This window comes from Elaeis guineensis, chromosome 3, assembly GCF_000442705.2.
Source record: "Elaeis guineensis isolate ETL-2024a chromosome 3, EG11, whole genome shotgun sequence".
Lineage (NCBI taxonomy): Eukaryota > Viridiplantae > Streptophyta > Magnoliopsida > Arecales > Arecaceae > Elaeis > Elaeis guineensis.
In genome coordinates this window covers 67,536,905-67,557,111 of record NC_025995.2, presented here as the reverse complement: position 1 = coordinate 67,557,111, position 20,207 = coordinate 67,536,905, and the positions used below count along the sequence as shown (strand labels likewise).

The following is a 20,207-nucleotide window of genomic DNA, read 5'->3' as shown; positions in this document are numbered from 1 at the left end:
TATGTATATTTTGAAGATTTTTGTTGCTTGGTAAATTATAGTGATATCCTATTTAATTATATAAAGAGAGACATGAAATTTATAGTATTATTGTTTCTTGATTGTATTTTTCCAACACCATTCTTTACCATCAAATATCTTCTTATTAAGTTCCTTAACAGCCTTGTTAGGATACATGTGCTTGCCAAGGTGTATCCTCTGAATTCCATTTCTGTAAATATGTTCCCGGACCAATGCTCATGTATGAGAGGCGAATACTTCAAGTTTTATTGTATATGACAGGGAATATTTTGCGCCCTAGCGAATAAGGGACCGTTTCTCTTCAAGTGTGCATGGATGATGCTATCGGAGATGGAAGCTCGGTAAGTAGTTGAAAAGCAGAATGTAAAGTTCGAAGTTCCCGGTTCTGCTTTTGGAAACGAAGATAATATCTCTGCTTTTAAAGAATCAGAAGATGATGTTAGTCATCGCCGATTACTTTTTCCTTCTGCCAGAAGATGACAGCGCCGAGCATTTTTTTTCTTTGGTACTTTTTTTTTTTTGGTAAACATTTTCTTTGGTACTTTAAATAATCATTCAATGGTTAAGAATGGATCTACCAAAATTTTTCTTCAGAATGGTTCATTTGATCAATAACCCTTAGAAGATGAAGGATATTTTAATCATTTTTTATATTCTATTAACGATTTCAAGACCTAAATAGATGGTTGGATCATTTTATAATAAAAAAATAAATTATGATATCTAATTAAAAAAATTAAAAATTTAGGATCAAAGCACTTCTTATCATATATTTAATAATCTAACCTATATTTATTCCTGGGACGTTGAGTTTCCACGGTGCAATGAATTCCGAGCAGTGCAAGGCGTGCTGGAACGAAATTGGAACTACAGTTGAAACAGCCAGCTGTCAGGAAAAAATACATGTCTAACGAAATGGCCCAGCACTAGAAATAGGGCCAGCTGTCATTTTAGGATTAGGAAAAGATACGTTTCTCATTTAACACAAGAATCCAGTGTTAATTACTCATTCGACCCGGCCTACAATGGTCCATAGATTAATTAATTCTTTATCCCCTATTTCCCCACCTAGACACACGTCTTATAATGCATTTAATACCATTCGCTCCTTAACAACACACATTATTGTGTATTTAATCAGATTTTTTAATTCTCAATATCCAATTACTTACCATCCACTTTGGATCGGATTTAACCAATAATTTCTCTACGAGACTTGCCCCCACTGTAGTGTACGAGAAATTATTAATTAGAACTATTCTATCACATGTATCTTGAATCATTCAATAATAAATGAGTACATCATCTAAAAAAATATTTTTTTCAGTCAAAATAATAAAAATTACAAGCTGATATATCATATTTAGGGGTGGAATATTTTTGTATTTAAAATTTTCAATTAAATTTAGATAATAATATAATTTTTTATTAATAAATAATATATCAATTTATTATTTAGTGGCCTAAATATTTATGATAGAACTGTTGCAATTAATAATTTCTCACGGTCTACTGGATACCTATGATAGGTTTTACGTGATCGCTGTAAAGAGTTAAGACACGCCAACTGCATCGCAAATAAGACATGGCATCACGTCGTCTCCATCCCACACTGATCCCGCCCCGTTCCAACTTCTCCCCATACCAACGCACTTGCCCACGGTCGACAGTTACAAGCCCATGAATGCATGTTGTCTAAGAGCTAATCGCGTCCTGGCCGGTAGAGCCGAACCCATCTGCCAAAAGAAATTTCAATTAATCATCGATGAATCTCAGATCCCCCATAGAACCCCAAACACTACAATCACGAGAAAGCCAGCACAGCTAAGCAGAGAAAGCGGCTGGAGGGGAGACACATGAAACCGATCACCTCTGTTCGGTTTTTATGATGGCAGGTCCCGCCATGTAAACCTACCATCTGCCAACATTCATTGCTGCTAAAATCACCATTTAAATCCCCGTCCTCCTCGCCAGTCCACCACCCAAAGACACAAAGCATACATACCAAAGCCCAAATCCAAACACACCACCCATCGTCATCCCCTCAGTTTCTTTTCCAATCTAGACTATCAGGTAGTCAGAGCACCATGCCGGCTGAGCCCCTGCCACTGTTCTTGAGCTCAGTCAAACTCAAGTATGTGAAGCTCGGCTACCAGTACCTGGTGAACCACCTCTTGACCTTTCTCCTGATCTCCACCATGGTGGCCATCCTCCTGGAATTAGCCCGTCTCGGCCCCGAACAGATCCTCTCTTTGTGGAGATCCCTCCATTTCAGCCAAGTCCAGCTTCTGTGCTCCATCTTTCTCGCTGTGATGGCCGCTACCTTCTTCTTCATGTCGCGGCCACGCCCGATCTACCTTGTCGACTACGCCTGCTTCCGGCCTTCCCGGACTTGCCGCGTGCCGTTCTCCACCTTCATGGAGCATGCGCGGCAAATGCCCTTCTTCGACGAGAAGAGCGTCCGGTTCCAGCTGAGGATTCTCGAAAGGTCCGGCCTCGGCGAGGAGACCTGCCTCCCACCCGCGAACCACTACATACCCCCGCAGAGCAGCATGGAGGCCTCCCGCGCCGAGGCCAGCCTCGTCATCTTCTCCGCTATCGACGAGCTCTTCGCTAAGACCGGCCTGAAGCCCAAGGACATCGACATACTCGTCGTCAACTGCAGTCTCTTCTCGCCGACGCCGTCCCTCTCCGCCATGGTCATCAACAAGTACAAGCTCCGGAGCAACATCCTCAGCTTCAACCTCTCCGGCATGGGCTGCAGTGCCGGCCTGATCTCCATCGACCTGGCGCGGGATCTCCTCCAGGTACACCGCAACTCGTACGCCCTCGTGGTCTCCACGGAGATCATCACCCCCAACTACTACAGCGGCAATCAGCGGTCGATGCTCCTCCCCAACTGCCTCTTCCGCATGGGCGCCGCCGCGGTGCTCCTCTCGAACCGCCGCCGTGAGCGCGCCCGTGCAAAGTACCGCCTCGTCCGCATCGTCCGCACGCACAAAGGCGCCGATGACCGTTCCTACCGCTGCGTCTACGAGGAGGAGGACGACGAGGGAAACGCAGGGATCAATCTCTCCAAAGACCTGATGGCGGTCGCCGGCGATGCGCTCAAGGCGAACATCACCACCATCGGCCCGCTCGTCCTGCCGGCCTCCGAGCAGCTACTTTTCCTTCTCAGCCTCATCGGCCGGAAGATTATATATCCGGCGTGGAAGCCATACATTCCGGATTTCAAGCGGGCCTTCGAGCACTTCTGCATCCATGCCGGGGGGCGGGCAGTGATCGACGAGCTGCAGAAGAGCCTGGACCTGTCGGCGGAGCACGTGGAGGCGTCGCGCATGGCGCTGCACCGCTTCGGCAATACGTCAAGCAGCTCCCTCTGGTACGAGCTCAATTACATCGAGGCAAAAGGCCGGATGCGGCGAGGAGACCGGGTGTGGATGATCGGTTTCGGCAGTGGATTCAAGTGCAACAGCGCGGTGTGGAAGTGTCTCAGGACAATCAGGACGCCGGTGGAGGGGCCCTGGTCCGGCTCCATCCACCGCTACCCTGTCCACATCCCGGAGGTGGTGAAGCTCCTCTAGATTATGTCTACCGACTACAAGACGGTTGGAATAAGTTATTGCTTCTGGACCAACGTTGTTCGATTTGTTCTCGAGGAAGGCGTTGTTGGGCTCCGAGAGGGGGCTGGTTAACATCATGTTTCCACTGCTGCCACATCCATTATAGTTGCACCCTTTGCGTTTGCTTCAATTTGGTTTGACGTATGACCTGTTGCAATCGTTTTCTATGGAAATAATTAATAATGCGTGATAAAGCAAGAGAAGAATTGTTTTTTTTTTTTTTTTTTTTTTTTTTTTTTTGTTGTTGTTGGTGTGGGGTGGGGGGTGTGTGGTGTAGGATTTTGCAGACGTACGTCTTCGGAGATGGGAGCAAGGGAGCGAGAATAAAAATAAAAAGAGAGGTTGGGATGAAAGAAAAATATTATTATTTTTTCCATTCAAAGAGGATAGCTATACTAGCTTGCATCCTAATAATAAAAATAAAAACCCTACTAGCTTGCATCCCAGGGACAGAGCTCCCCCTTTTTCAGAGTCCAAAGGCGACTAAAATTGTCCATCATACAAAATAGTTATGTTTTTCTTTTTTTAATTTGACGAACTCAATAATTTGAATTATACTTCTGTCATGCCCCCTTAATTCAAATCAGTGGTGATACCAAGCAATTTTCAAAATCCACAAAATTTGTCTTAAGCCAATGCTTTTATAAAAATGTTAGCTAGCTGGTCTTTGGTCTTGTAGTGCTTTATTTGAATTTCCTTCTTGTTCACTAATTTATGAATGAAGTGATACTGAATTTTGATATATTTGGTGAATCTATGAAAACTAAATTTTTTGTCATAGCAATAGTAGATCTACTGTCCCAAAAAATTACTGTTGGTGCATGTTGTTACTTTGGTGATGAGCCAGTGTTCTCCTGGGCCAAGCAATTTGATATGCGGTACTTGTAGTTGCAACATTCTCTACTTTAGAACTTGAGAGAGCGGCTGAGTGCTGCTTCTTTCTTGTCCAGCATACCACCTTGAACCTAAGATTAAGTGCAAAACCAAAATTGCTTCTTCTGTCACCTACACAACCAGCCCAATTACCATCGTGTAAGAAACAAGTTTAAAGTTCTTTACATATTTATAATGAATTTCCTAATTTAAAGTTTTTTGAATATGTTGTATAACCCTTTTAACTATTCCATAATGATGTTTATTGGGATTATGCATGAATCTAGATAACAACCTGACTGCAAACATAATGTCCGTTCTAATATGTGTGAGAAAATTAGCCCTCCAATCAGACTTCTATAGCTCTTCTCATCCATTCTCTCTACTACTCTATCATGCATCAAGCACAAGCTTCTCCTTTATGTCCGTAGGAGTTTTTCTTGCTTATAATTATACATGTTAAATCTTTTTAATAAACGTCTAGCATATTTCTCTTGGCACAAGAAAATTTCACCTGCTTCTTGAATAATTTCCATTCCTAAGAAATATTGCAAGAGACTCAAATTTGTCATTTCAAACTTTGACATCATATTTTTCTTAAATTTACTTATCAATCTTGCAGAAATGCCGGTATATATCATATCACCTACATATAAGTAAACTATGAGAATTTCCATACCTTGGGTCTTTACATAAAGAGTTGGCTCACTTGCAATTTTTTGAAAATCATTATCAAGAAAATATTTGTCAATTCTACTATGCCATATTTTGGGTACCTGCTTTAGCCTGTACAAGTTATTTTCCAACCTATGGGCTTTCTCTTTCTTTCCCTTAACTTTAAAATCTAGAGACGGTTCAACATAAACTTTTTCAAATAACTTTCCATTAAAAATGGCTAGCTTGACATCAAACTGAGACACATGCTACTCTTTTTGTGAAGCTGTAGCTAAACCATTCTAATAGTATTAATTCTTGCAATCAGAGAAAGTTTCTAAGAAATCGCTATATGGAATTTGTGCATATCCTTTAGCAACAAGATGCCCCTAATATTTCTAGAGTGACCCACTAGCATTGAATTTTAATTTGTAAATCCATTTAAGGCCAACTGCTTCTTTCACTGATGGTAGATTGTTGCCCAGAGATAGTAACCCAAGAGGGAGGGATGAATTGAGTTTTTTAAAAATTAAAAATAAATATATGCTCTAATTACCAAATTACAAGTGAGGTTGTCATGTGCTCGATGAAAAGTAAATATAGCAATAGAAAGTAAAGACAAATAATCATACAATCACAAATATAAAAAATTTATAGTGATTTATTAATGCCAAATCCAGCATCTATGTGCTTCCACTCTCCAAAATCTCTTGCTTGGACATTTCAACTATAATCATATTTTGATTATAGTTCTATTATTTTAGCTGAGCTCATAATCAAATCCAGTTAATTTTGCTCAAGATTACCAATTAAAATTATTTCAATTAAGTCTCCAAAACTTAGCTAGTCATACAAATCCAATTTCAAACTTCGACTAGCCTTAATCCCCAAGTTTCTATCTCCGAAAAATTTGTTATAAAGCAACTAATACAATGTATGAATAGATTGAAGCTCAAAAATAAAAACTCTTTGAAACTTGTGGAAGTCACTGAAGAAGCTTCTTGAATGATTCGAAGATTGAATGAATTCTTATATGGTCTCTCGATGGGTAGCTCAAGTTTATTCAATGCACCTGCTTTCTTTTCTTTTGATTGAATTGAAGTGCTAGAAGGTTGGACTTGAATGCTCTCTTAAGTGCATATTCTTTTTGGCTTTTTTATTTACTTCTCTTAGTTTCTCATCAATTAAATTTCTTGCTTAGATATGTCCAAAAATAGTTGGAAGAGGCCATATGACCTTTGGAGAGCTTAAACTACCCACTGGAAGCTTTTCTGCCCATTAGAGATGTTCTAAAAGACTAGCTGTTGGGCTATTAGATGTAGAGGAGTTGACTCATCTTATCCAAAGGTTGACTTGTCTAAATCAGGGGTCAACTCGGCTCCTTTAAGGGTCAACTCATAAAGTACCATATCTTAGGGTAGCTCTTTATCTTCTAACAGTAGCTAGGGGTTGACTCAACTGAAGTAATGATTGACTTATCCTAAGCTAGGGTCGATTCATGAAGCACTATGGTCGATTGGAGTATATACCATTTTTTACTTCTCTCTTCTTTCACCCTGAGACCATTCTTTACTTGCTTTATTAGTTCTGCTTATTTATTCATTGCTATCACTACATTTACATATAATTCAATTAAGTAGTGCATATATCTATTTTAGTTAGAAAAAATTTTTGAAAATCTAATTCGCCCCCCTCTTGAGTTGTCTCTTTGGGCAACAAAGTCGAACCAACCTACCTTCAGGAACAAGATCCTCCCGATAATGTGATGAAGAAGCCTTATCTCTGTAGAAAGATGGCTTGCATATAACTCCTCCATCACATCCACCTCCTCAGTTCCAATACAATCTTTAGTGCCTTGGTCTTATATGATAATCCAATAGGTGTTATTCCTTAATGAGGCATCCACATGATTCTTGCAAATCTTTGTTCTATAAGAACAATCCAAACTCCCTTCATAACTACTTTCACTCCACTCGAACCACCCCTTAGGCTCTTATAGAACTCTTGAACCAAGTTTGGGTAGGCGGGTATGTCTAAGGAGTAAAGAAATTTCTAACTTTGCTGCTTAATCTTCTGCCTAATAAAGAAATCCTCTTTTTCCAAAAATCTAAAATCAATCTTCCTACCAATTGTCATGGGTCTACCCATTGAGGATGCATCGGAGGATGGAGAGGGCGAGGGAGAGGGCACACTCATTGGAACATGGTGAAGCCTTTATAATTTCTCACTTTTGATCTCCATTCCTACTATTCTTCTCCACTTGACCGCTTTAGCAAGTAAGCAAGCTTCTTTCCATCTATGCTCAATCCCAAAGGAAAATGAGTAAATTCAAGGAAAGAGACAAGAAAAGGGCCCTAAGAAGGTTTGGAGAATAGTTTGGATGGACCTAAGGCAAACAATGAAAGGATGGAAATGAAAAGGAAAGGGACGGCTCATCTTTTAAATGAGTGGTCCCGACTTGGAGTCGACTCGAGCTCTATGCTAGAGTTAGCTCGAGATGGAGTCGACTCAAACTTAGCTACGAGTCAATTCGAGCTCAGTCTCAGATAGAAAAATATTGAATTTTTAAAAAAAAATAATTTTTTAAAGCATTAGATGACTCAAGTGAATTCAAATAGAGGAAATGAATATGAAATCAATCAATTTAGATTCAAAAGATTATTAAATTTGAGAGTTTCGAGAAGAGAGAAATGGGGTTAGGATATGGTTTAGTCACATGGATCAAATACTTCTAACTCCCTTCTAATTAAACTAAATCCATTATCACTTAAGGACTTAGTAAAGATATCAGCTAGTTGTCTATTGGTGCACACAAAATCTATTAGATGTATGTCCTAGAAGCTAATATGACTGACACATTGTAATAAATTTAGGATATAATTTTATGCTTAAAATATTGATTTAATCAATAAAAGAAGAAGTTAAATTTTCATTCAAGAGTGATGTGTTCTTGAATCATCCATGAAATTAATACTTTGATACATATTCTTAAAGTATTGAGAATTAGAGGTATATATAAAATTTTTAAATACTTCCAATCATAGTATCATCATGAGGATGGTGATTGATCTAGATAGATTGGCACACAGATCGCTTCCTTCGGGGTAGATGAGTCTCTGGTCAACAGTATAGAGACACTGAGCGATGAGTACGAATAGTTATTAAAGAAAAACTAGTACTGAGAGTGATCATATCAGAGATCACTTGAATTGCTACTCAATCATAAGTGATCATCTCGATGTTATAGTTGTGTGAGTAGTCTTTTGATCTATAATGACACGATTGCTCACAATGAGACTGTTGAATTTTAACTAACACACAAATATGATCTCAATGAGATCTTATAGTGGATGTTGGTAACAATTGGTCTACTATAGAAATAGGATGCATATTTAAAAAAAATCTATCAACTTTGATAGAGAGGAGTAGTCGTATGGGATATGAGAGGCTAAGTCCGAGAGTTAGTGGTCACAGCAGTATAATTGATGAAAAAAATTTTTATGAGGATCACAATTGGACTTAAGATAATCGAATCTAGCATATGATTGATGGTGAGGTTTGACAATTTATCCATGACCTGCCATCTAGTCGGGACTCATGATAGAGGGACTAAATTACATGTTAACTACACTTTGAGGTTCTATTTTGGTTCTACTAGGTTGTCACTACATACTGTTAGGTATCACTGATAGATTATGAGAGCTCATTAGGATTACTCAGGATTGACATTCTTTGATAAGTTAGAATGAAATTTTTTTGATCCATTGAAAAGAGTTTCAATGATACTATTATAGAGATTGTTGGGTATAAAATACCCACAGCCGAAATCCTCAGCAGCGCAGCCACGCCCGGACTCCTACGGGAGCCGGGCTCCACCGCCGACAGCAGCGCAGCTATGCCCGGACTCCTACGGGAGCCGGGCTCCACCGCCGACAGCAGCGCAGCCACGTCCGAACTCCTACGGGAGCCGGGCTCCACCACCGACAGCAGCGCAGCCACGCCCGGACTCCTACGGGAGCCGGGCTCCACCGCCGACAGCAGCGCAGCCACGCCCGGACTCCTACGGGAGCCGGGCTCCACCGCCGATAGCAGCGCAGCTACGCCCGGACACCTACGGGAGCCAGGCTCCACCGCCAACAGCAGCGCAGCTACGCCCGGACTCCTACGGGAGCTGGGCTCCACCGCCGACAGCAGCGCAGCTACGCCCGGACTCTTACGGGAGCCGGGCTCCACCGCCGACAGCAGCGTAGCTCCGCCCGGACTCCTACGGGAGCCGGACTCCACCGCCGACAGCAGCACAGCTCCACCCGGACTCCTACGGGAGCCGGACTCCACCGCCGACAGCAGCACAGCTCCACCCGGACTCCTACGGGAGCCGGGCTCCGCTCTCAGTATCAACTGCTGGCAAGCTCCATCCGGACTCCTACGAGAGCCGGACTTCACCTTTAATTTTAAATTGCAGGAGGACCCCTCCCGAACTCCGACCACTGCCGAGCCTCGATCAACAGATCCGCGCCCCCTGACAGATCACAATAACCACCATGATCTTGTTCCACTTCCTGTAGCGGATTCCATGCGGCTCCATCACCCCCTGCGGCGGACCCATTACTCTCTGACAGACTGTGTCAACGGCCACGATTCTGCTCCGCTCCCTGCGGCAGGTGCTGCACGATCCCACTACTCGCTGACAACTAGCGGCAACGGACGCCGCTCCACTACCTGCAACAGGCCCTACGTGGCGGGCTATGACGATAGCCACGGGTCTACCCCACTATCTTTCGCAATCAATTCCTCTGACCATGGGCGGCCCACTACCAGACGGTTACAAACGTCGCCATCAATCCGTTGCCTCCTCCGCCTATAAAAGGGGGACCTAGATACGTTATTCCTTAAGCTCATTTCTTATCTCAAAACTCTGCTAAATTCTCCGTTCGAGCACTCCATTCTTGTTGAGACAGAGAACTGACTTGAGCGTCGGAGGGTCTTGCCGGAGCAACCCCACCTCCGGTTTAGACTTTCCTTGCAGGTCCCGGCGGCGACCGCGGCTTCTCCGACTCCAGCTTCTCCGGCGCAAGCAGATTTTTGCACCAACAGGGATCATAGTATTATTATATGTATGTCTTAGAAGTCAATTGTTGGCTGATACATTATTATTCTATGTCATAAATTTATACTTAAACTACTGATTTAATCAATAATGGATAATTTTTTTTTCATTCAAGTATTATGTATCCTTGAATCATCCTTGGAAATGATGTTACGATATATATTCTCAAATATTAAGAATTAGAAGCATATATAATCGATTTCTAAATTACTCTCGATTATAGGATAGTCATAGGAATGGTGATCTATCCAGATAAATCGATGCACAGTTCACTTCCTTCAGAATAAAGGAGTCTCTAATCTATGGTGTAGAGACACTGAGTGAAAAGTATGGATAGTTATTAGAGAACAACTAGTACTGAGCATGACCATATGAGAGATCACATGAATTTCTATTTGATCATTAGTGATTATCTCGATGCTGTAGTTGTGTGACTGGTCCTTTGATTTGTGGTGTCACAGTTGCTTATAGTAAAAAATTTAAACTTTATCTACATATAAATATTAACTTGATTATAAGTTTTTATAGTAGATATTGGCTTCAGTTAGTTGAGCTGTGCGAGCAATGTGTGCATCTATATAGGATCTATCGATCTTGATAGAGAGAAATAGTCTTATAAGATTTGAGAAGCTGAGTCTATAAGTCTATGACTATAGCAGTATGATTAATGGAAAAAAAATTTTATTTGAAATCATATTGGACTTGAGCTGATCACATCTATCATATGACTGATGATGAGGTTTGACGATTTATCCATGACCTACCATCTAGTCGGGACTCACGATAGAGGGACTGTATCATACATTAACTTTACCTACAGGTTCTATTTTGGTTCTACTGGATTGCTACTATATATTGCTAGATATCACTAATAGATTGTCAGAGCTCAATAGGATCATTTTGAATCAATGATTCTTATCGAGTTAGAGTGAAACTGTTCTGACCCACTGAAAGAGATTTCAGTGATACCTATGATAGAGATCATGCTATTTCTCACTATCAGATAGAATTAAACTTATGGGGTCACACATAAAAGGAGAAGATCTAAATTGATTATAATTGGACTTATAAAGCATCAATTTATATAAATTTAGAGAAATCCAATTATGTTCATGTTAACCTTGCTAGCACCTGGGTGAACCCAACTTCTATTGTAGTTAGTTTACTTATATGATGAGTTTTAACCAATTTCTATACTTGATTTGAACCTAATTAAATTTGATTCAATGAGATCTAATTATTGGATAATTAATTTATGACTTGAATTAAATCAAGAAAGAGTTTCTTGGTTAAGAACCCTTAAAGAGAATTTATGGAACCATGTGGGCTAATTTGTGCATTCAATAGGGTCTTATATGATGGGATGCCTAGAGTAGGATGTGGCTTTGGATGTGTAATGGGTGGCATTCTATTTATTTAGTCCAACTATATTATGGCTAAAAATTTTAATATGATTAGAATGAGGGATCCTAATTTGATTAGGACATTCTTAAGTTATCTATATAAAGGATCCTAGCCCTTTAGTTGTGAATCAATCTTTCCTCCTCCTACTTTACCGCCACCCTTCACTGGGCCACGCCTCCCTCCTCTTTCTCTCTCTAGCCCATATCTCATCTTTCTCCAAGCATCCTCCATTGGAGCCATAGAGAGGGTGGGCGGCATCTGAGAGAGTGGTTCTAATTGTTGGTGCCACTTGCTTTGTTTCTTATTTCCTTTGCTCTCAAATTTGTTAAGAGTTAGTTACAATTAATTCTTGATTGTTGTTCTTTCTGATTAGTTGAAGGATCCTGAAAAGTTCTTTATTTCTTCAAGAATCAAGAAAGAAAGATTAAAAGGATCATCAAAAGGGTTCTGTTTCGATCCAGGTTTGGTTCAAGCCTATTTAGACTTTGGTTTAGGCAAACAGGATTCAAGAGAAAATAATTGAGGTCGGTCTTGTGGATATTCGTAGAGACAGGATACTTGTGCTACTGATTCAGAACCCATCCAGACCCAGATCTAGAGATTGAATCAGATTCAATCTCAGTTACAGGTTTGAAGTAAAAAGGAAAGTGATTCAGGTATGTGAATTGATTTCAGGCTTTGGTTTGTTCTTTCTAAAATCAATATATGTTAATTTTAGTATATAAACTAAATCCATAGGTACTTTTATATGATAAATGCATGCTTAGATTAAAAATATTTTAATCTAATTTTTTCACTATCTTTTGGATTTAGAAAAGTTTTGGAATTCACATACACTAGCACCTATAAAAAATCCAACAGTGGTATCAGAGCCACATGTTCATATATATGAAAGTAGCATAAAAATTTTAAACATTATTTTTAAAATTTTGATTTTAGATTATATATGGGATGTATAAGTTTATGTTCAGATCTAAAAAATATTTTAGATCTGATTTTTATTTATATATGCGATATATGAAAGCATGCATAGGTTAGAAATTAAATTTTTGCGATCTAAATTTTTCGTATATACGGTATATGATGACATATTTAGATTTAAAATTAATTTTTAAAAAATCTAAATTTTTTTATGTATATGATATATGAATATGTACATATTTTAAAAATATTTCAAAAATTAAAAATTTATATTTTATGCAATTAATTTAGATTTAAAATCTATTTCAATGATCTGAAATTAATGTATGCATGAATTGTTGGGCATGGGTAGTTTTGTATTAGGTCAATGAATCTATCTTAGGTTATAATTAGATCATATTGGATTGAAATTGATGTAGCTATTGATCAAATCGAGTCAAGTGTTGATTTGGATAAGATCAATTGAGCTTATGATTCTACAAGTATTATAGATTGAGTTGATTAAACTCCATAAGTAGAATCGAGTCAACTTAAGGACTTAATCTAGCTTTATGGCTTGAATTCGATTTACCTAAGCTGATTAATTGAAACCAATAAGCCATTTAGTGTCTAAGACAAGTCTCAATCGATGATTTTTAATTGGGAGGCTACTCACATAGATAATTTTATTTATGGCGAGTTAATGGCGTACCCTCCTGTCGGTCTCACTTACCTGGCCAATTGGATGATTGGGTTTATTAATAGCTAAGGAGTTTTGGTTTAGCCTATGCCAATTAGATCGATCATATAATGACTGATTAGATGAGACCTAACTTAAATCTTTCTAATTAATATTAAGCCTTATGATCTTCTATCATTGTAGAAGTGTGGACGTGCTACTGACGTTGATTGTTCTCAGTTGTTTATAGTGATTCAGTTGCATTAGAAATATGCAACCACTCTACTAGCAAAGAGTTGCTTTAGGGTGAAGATGGGGTTGGGCCCAATATATGTTATCTAAGAGACTCAATAACGATTTCACATCTATTTGTGAATGTGGGTCAGGCTTAACTAAGGAGTGGGGCAATATGTGTTATTTGAGCTCTCATGACTTAGAGATCAAGTCACTGCAATATGCTTAGAGAAGCATTTAGACCAAATATTCCCTACACATCGGTATGCATGTCAGCAATAATTATTAGGTGAGGTGCATGGGATCGGTGGGACCACAGCACCCACTAAAAATCTTACATTGGTCACGTTAGGTTTTTATTTTTCATCTGAAGAGTATCAAAATTCAAAAAAATAGTGGGAGTCTATTTGCATCTAAAAGTTTCTAAAGTAAATATAATTTTAAGTATAAATATCAAACTAGAATCTTTACTCTCGCAGATAAACAATGTTAGCTTCTAATCTACTAGCTCGCATCCTTGAAACCAACCAACTGACCAATTCAAATTATAAAGACTAGCTCAGAAATCTCAAGATAGTCCTGACATCCAAAAAGATTGAGTATGTACTTAATTAGGATGCCCCAACCTTATCCGCCCATCATACGACAGAGCAAAGAGATGCTCTGGACAAGTGGATGGATGATGACCTTAGGATGAAGTGCTATATGCTGGCTTACAGTGCAAAAGTTGTCTTGGTACGTTGCGATCTAGAAAATTAAAAGTTTTAAATAAATCTTATCATGAATATTTTAGATTAAGTCTATTTTATTTCATAAATTTTTATGTAATGTATATTGATTGAAATCAGCCAAAAATAGGATCTTACGAAGGTTCTATTTGCTGATCGAGCCGGCACTCTCAAAAATCGGGCCGGCTCGATCAGTATGCTAGCTCGACTAAAAAGTTGATTGAATTATATTTCTGACTGCTTTTAACATACAATTAGTGCTTGTTAGTGAAATAAGCCGACCCATTTTTGAAATAAGTCGACCTATTTAGTGGAACAACACTAGATTGTATTAAACCTTTCAAAAGTTGAAAATAGATTTCAAAATACTGAACCCCAACCCTCAACCATGAACTTAATTAAAAGAATTAAGTAATTATTTGTTAGATGTGTGTCTTAGATGTCAGATTGGCAGACACATTCCTGTACAAATGTAAGGGCAAATTTGTAATTTTGACTATAAATGAATAAAAGGGTTATTCTACTATCACATTGTGTACATTATGTCTGTGATACATCCTTTGAGTTAGTAGGAATGTTAATTCATATTTTCAAGAGTTGAAAATTTAAGGCAAGAATTTACATAACTAACTCATAAACAGCTCCTGACCATAGGATCATCATGAGGATGGTGATCGATCCGGAAGGTTGGTATACTATCACTTTCTTAGGGTAGATGAGTCTTGAGTCTATGGTGTGGAGACACCAGAGCGAGAGTACAGGTATTCATTGAGAATGAGAGTACTGAGCGTGACCACCTCGAGCAGTCATAAGGAAGTCTACCTTCTCATCGATGACTAGCTTGATGCTGCAGCTATGTGTCTAGTTCTTTGATCTGAGGTACATCGACAGTTCACTTTGAGTGTGTTATAGTTTGACTACACCATAACTCGATCTCCTAGCCATTCAGAACCTGAGGTGTATGTTGGCTGTAGCATATTCATTGTAAAAATCAGATTGCACCAAGATAGGATCTATCAACCTCGGTAGATAAGAGGAGTAGTCCTATGATGATCGAAAGATTGAGTCCTTAAGCCCATGGCCATGGCAGAGTGAAATAATGAAAAAGAGTTTTCCATTAGGGTTTCACATCGGACTTGGATTGATCGATTGATTCATATGACTGATGTTGGGTTTGACGAGTTCACCTTAACCCTAATTTAATTGGGACTCATGATAGAGGAACTCAATCACACAGGTAGCTATACCGAAAGGTTCATCTTCATTTCTGATGGATTGCCACCATATATTTATAGGTGTCACTGGTGGATTTTGGGAGCAATTAGAATGATCTTGATGATCGATCATTCTAATTATCTGAATCAGAAGAGCTCTGATCCATCGAAAGGAGTTTCGATGATGTCAATGATGAGATCATGATATGTCTCATTACCATATGAAAATAAATCTAACTGGATCACACAAATAAGAGTTAGGGTCTAGATGTCATCAATTGAGCTAGCCCAGTTTGATTGATTTGGATTAAATACATTAGGTTCAAAGAAATTGTGCTAGCACACGATTGAGCCTAACTTTCTCCTCGTGCAATCTTTTTTATCTCGATTGAGTCCAATATGATTTGACTCACCCAGAGGACCTTGAGAAGGTTTCTCATAGTCTGACTGGAGCTAGTCTAGCTCAGAAAGGATATGTCTTAATTCATGAGATGAATTTAAGACAACACCTGTCAATTTCTGTCACCTACCATTTTTGTTTTAGGACATCGGTCAAACGTTGACTTATGGATCTTGAACTGAAGGCCACTTGGCAAGAGGTCATTGGAGAATTTTTGTGGAGTGTCCACCTGCTAATTTTACCCTCAAAGTGAGTGCCATAATCAGATATGGCATGTGCCCCAAGTGGATAAGGATAGAGTCCCATGAGATGAGGACTCTGATCCCTTGATCAACTTGGACTGTGGGGCGCCAATCTCACTGTGCTTATCCAGTGTTGGTGCCAACAGTAGGAGGAATTGTTGGGATTTTTATCTGATATAATCAAATAACATCACTCCACCAATCAAAATTTTTCCAAAATTAATTAGAATTTTCTGATTGATCGAATGATGTGGCACTGCATGGCGCAATAGGGTCTATTTAAACCCTGTCTGCACCTAGGGTTTAGTGACTCTACTCAATACCCAGCAAAAATGTGAAACCTCTCCACTTCTCTATACCCCCTCTGCTCCTCTCCCTCCCCTCTTCATGTCCAAGAAGTTGGGCATCCATCTGGTGCTTGTCCAAGGCGTGGTGGCTCCTTGATCAGAAGGCTGCAGGAATTTATCGAGAAGCTGCTACTCCAGCTTCAGAAGATCTTTTGAAGATCTTTCAGATCAGATCCAGATCTGATTTTTGGAGCAAAGATTCATGAGGAGAAGATGATCTATATCCTACTCAAGTGGATACCAGTAGAGGCTAGGCGACTGCATGGCTATTTTTGAACCTCGGGCATTGCTACGATCATTTACAGGATAATCTAGTTACCCTAGAGGTATTTCTCTAATCCTCAAGTTTTAGATTTAATTTTAGATTAAATATCAGATAATAAGAATCAGATCTAATAGACCTTAAATTTAAAATAAAGTAAAATATTTTTTTTTTAAAATATTTCATCCCAGATCTCATTAGATCTGAAAGATCCTACAAGGAAAAAGATGATTTTTCCATCAACTGGTATCAAAGCCAGGTTAATGGCTCTATTTCAGATCTAATTTAGATTTAATTTTTAGTTTTATTTATTTGATATTAATGGATTTCAGATATCACATCAGATGTAATAGGATCTAAAATCAAAAAAATTTAAAATTAAATCTAAGTAGATCTAACATGTATGAGATGCATGACTAGACTAGGAATAGTTTAAACTATGAATAGTCTTGAAGTTTTATATTTTAATATGATTAAAATATAAATTGGATCTAATTTATTCTCTGATTTTTTGATATTATAAATATTATATTCAAATCAAAAAATAAAAAATAAAATTTAATTAATTCATAAGATTGATCTGTTGCATGCCTAGACTAGTTGTAGAATTATTCTAGTAACTGTCTAGAATAGATTTTATATTAAATAGTTTAATTTAAATCTTATTTTTTAGATGTTACATGTGATGTATCAGATCTGAAAGCATACTAATTAGATCAGATTTTAATACATGAGATGTATGCAAAGCATGTATAAGTTAGATCTAAAATTATATATGTGATATGTAACTTAGATCTAACTAGTTTTGTAGTTAAATCAATATTTTTGATTAAGATATTTTTCCTGACCGTCCGATCATAAGAACAAAGTAGGGTTTAAGACCCTCTCCTCCCATTCAATGGGGTGTTCTTATGACATGTAGGGGTGCTGCGCGTTCATCCTTAATCAGAAATCAAACTTACTTTTATGCAAAATTCTAGATCCTGAAATCCTAAAATTTATTTACATATTTTGTTTATGAATCTAAGACTTAATTAATGAATTAAGCTTATAAAATTAAATTAGGTCTAAAATTGAGAATTTCAGATCTAAGTCATTTTCATAAAAATGGGTTCGGGCTTGGGTAGCTCAATTAGGTCTAGCGGTTGATCAAACCAAATCAAAAGTTGGTTAGGTGGGATCATGAAAGCTAATAATTGACCAGCCTAATAGGATTAAGTCTAGGTCAAGATTGAATCACATTCATATGTGACTCGATCAAGTTAAGACCTAATTTGGCTCAGTGGTTAGAACCTAGATTGTAGGCCAACCCAATTGGTTCTAGTTCGACAATTTGGTGTCTAAGGTAAGTTGGGCAGATGCGATCGACTAGTTTTTAATTGGGAGCTACTCAACTCGAATGTATTCTTATCAAGTTAATGGCATATCCCTCCCATCGATCTCACTTACCTGACCATATGTGTCGACCCAGTATTGATTTGAGGCAGCTAACAATTTGAGCTAACCCATGCCACTAGGTTAGTCATAATTATTATGACTATGTCAAGTCAAGTTTAATGAGACCTAAATCAAATCTTCCTAAGAAAATATTAAGTCTAAGGTCTTCTACCATTGTGGATGTGCGGGCCCTTCTCGGAGTTGATTGTTCTCGGCTGGTTACAGTAGCTCAGTGGCATCGGGAAGACACAACTATGTCCATTAGGCATTGGATGCTATGAATTAGAGGATGGGTTGTGCTCAATATTTCAGATATGGTGAGGGACCCAATCAGGAATCTATATCGTGCAAATGGTGGGTGTTGGTGCAGAATTCTACCGACGTCGGAGATGCTGGAGTTGGGATGACCGCATCCGCTGTCGGGATCTGCAAGAAAAGTCTAAATCAGAGTTGGGGGTGCTCCGGCAAGACCCTCCGATGCTCAAGTTAGTACTCTGCTTCAACAGAAATGGAGTGCTCGAGTAGAAATTTTAGTAGAATTTTGAGATAGTTTTTTTGCTTAGAGAAGAACATATCTGGGGTTCTTTTTTATAGATGGAGGGCGTAACTGATTGACAGCGACGTCTGCAACTGCCTGGTAGTGGGCCATTCAGAGCCACGTGGAGTTTGTTATGGAGAGTAGTGGCGTTAGAGGGGCGTTCAGGGCCACGTGGAGTTTGTTATGGAGAGTGGAGTGGTGTCCATTGTCGTGACTTACCAAAGAGTGGTGGAGCCACGCAAAATCCATTACTGAGAGTGGAGTAGGATAGTGGCCATTGTCGTGACTTGCCAGAGTGTTCGGATCTGTCGGCTGAAGCTCGACTGGGATGTCTGATGGAGTGGAATGGCTCTCTGTCTCGTCGATCCTAGGAGAAGCTCAGATATTTTCGAGGTCGCTGACGGGTCTACTGTTGTTGGGTGCCTAGAGCACTGATGCTGTAGGTGGGAGTCATCTGTTGTAGAAGCTTAGATGGGGACTTTCTATTGGGAAAGTCCGATTTCATGAAGAATCTGGCAGAGGGTCGGTCGGCGGTGGACTTCGAATGGCGTTGGAAAGGTTTGTCCCCTGGAGGAGTCTGGGGATCCCGTGGAAGTCTGGAGGGCATTGTTGAAGTCCGACTGACGCTATTGAAGGTTGATGGCTAGAGAGGTTCGGCAGACACCAGAGGTGGTCGGCCGTTGTGAAAATCCAGCTGCTGGAGCCCGTCTGTTGTAGAAGTTCATCTGGGATCCATCCGCTATGGAAGTTCAGATGGAGTTTGATTCTTGCAGAAGATCGAAAAGAGGCCGCTTATTATAGAAGCTCGATCGAAGATCGGTTGTCGTGGAAGCTCGGAGTAGTGTCCTGGCTGGTGGAGCCTATCCCGTTGTAGAAGCTCATCTGGGATCTGACTATGAAGAAGCTCGACTAAAGTCTACCTGTAATAGAAGTTCAAAAGATATTTATTTTCAGTAGAGGCTCGAATGGAATTCGCTTATAATAGATATCTGGAGTAGACCGCCTGCAGTAGGAGTTTGGCTTTCGCAAGAGCTCGGATGGAATCCGAAAGGCGATCGACCACCGTAGAAACTTGGATGGAGTCTGGTTACTATAGAAATCTTGTTGTTAGAGAAGCTCGGATATTGACAAAGTCCGAAAGAAGTTCGGAGCAGAGTCGCCCATGGCCAGAAGAAGTCTGGAAGGGATTCGGAGAATAGTTGATCACTGTAGAAAATCGACTGATAGTGAAGCCCAGAGAGCATTTGGAGCGGCTCGATAGATGAATGGAGAAGCTCATTGTTGGAGAAGTCCGGATAGTATTATGGAAGTTCGGATGGTTGAGGGAGTTCAGAAAGACATCACACAAGGTCAGAAGCTAAAAAAGCCCTGGAAGGGTTGGTCTTTTGCAAACTTTGGTTGGAGGTATTTTATACCCAACACCAGTCTCCCTACTTCTGAGTTCGGATTCCGAATGAAGAAAGTACAGAGAAATTCTCACAACCGAAGTTGCCTCCCTTGATTTCCACACTCGGTGGTTTCCAGATATTTTGACGTTTGGCATG

At 39.5% G+C, this 20,207-nt stretch overlaps 1 protein-coding gene across 1 annotated transcript; it reads left to right on the top strand.

Moving 5' to 3' along the window:
- Window positions 1-1,981: 1,981 nt before the first annotated feature.
- LOC105036065 (3-ketoacyl-CoA synthase 6) lies at window positions 1,982-4,386 on the top strand. The gene has a single exon (XM_010911809.4). It carries the CDS (start codon window positions 2,109-2,111, stop codon window positions 3,603-3,605), a length of 1,497 nt encoding a protein of 498 aa, XP_010910111.1. The 5' UTR covers window positions 1,982-2,108; the 3' UTR covers window positions 3,606-4,386.
- The last annotated feature ends 15,821 nt before the right edge of the window (window positions 4,387-20,207 follow it).

Coding starts and splice junctions, on each gene's coding strand:
- LOC105036065 (XM_010911809.4), top strand. CDS start 2,109: ATGCCGGCTGAGCCCCTGCCACTGTTCTTGAGCTCAGTCAAACTCAAG.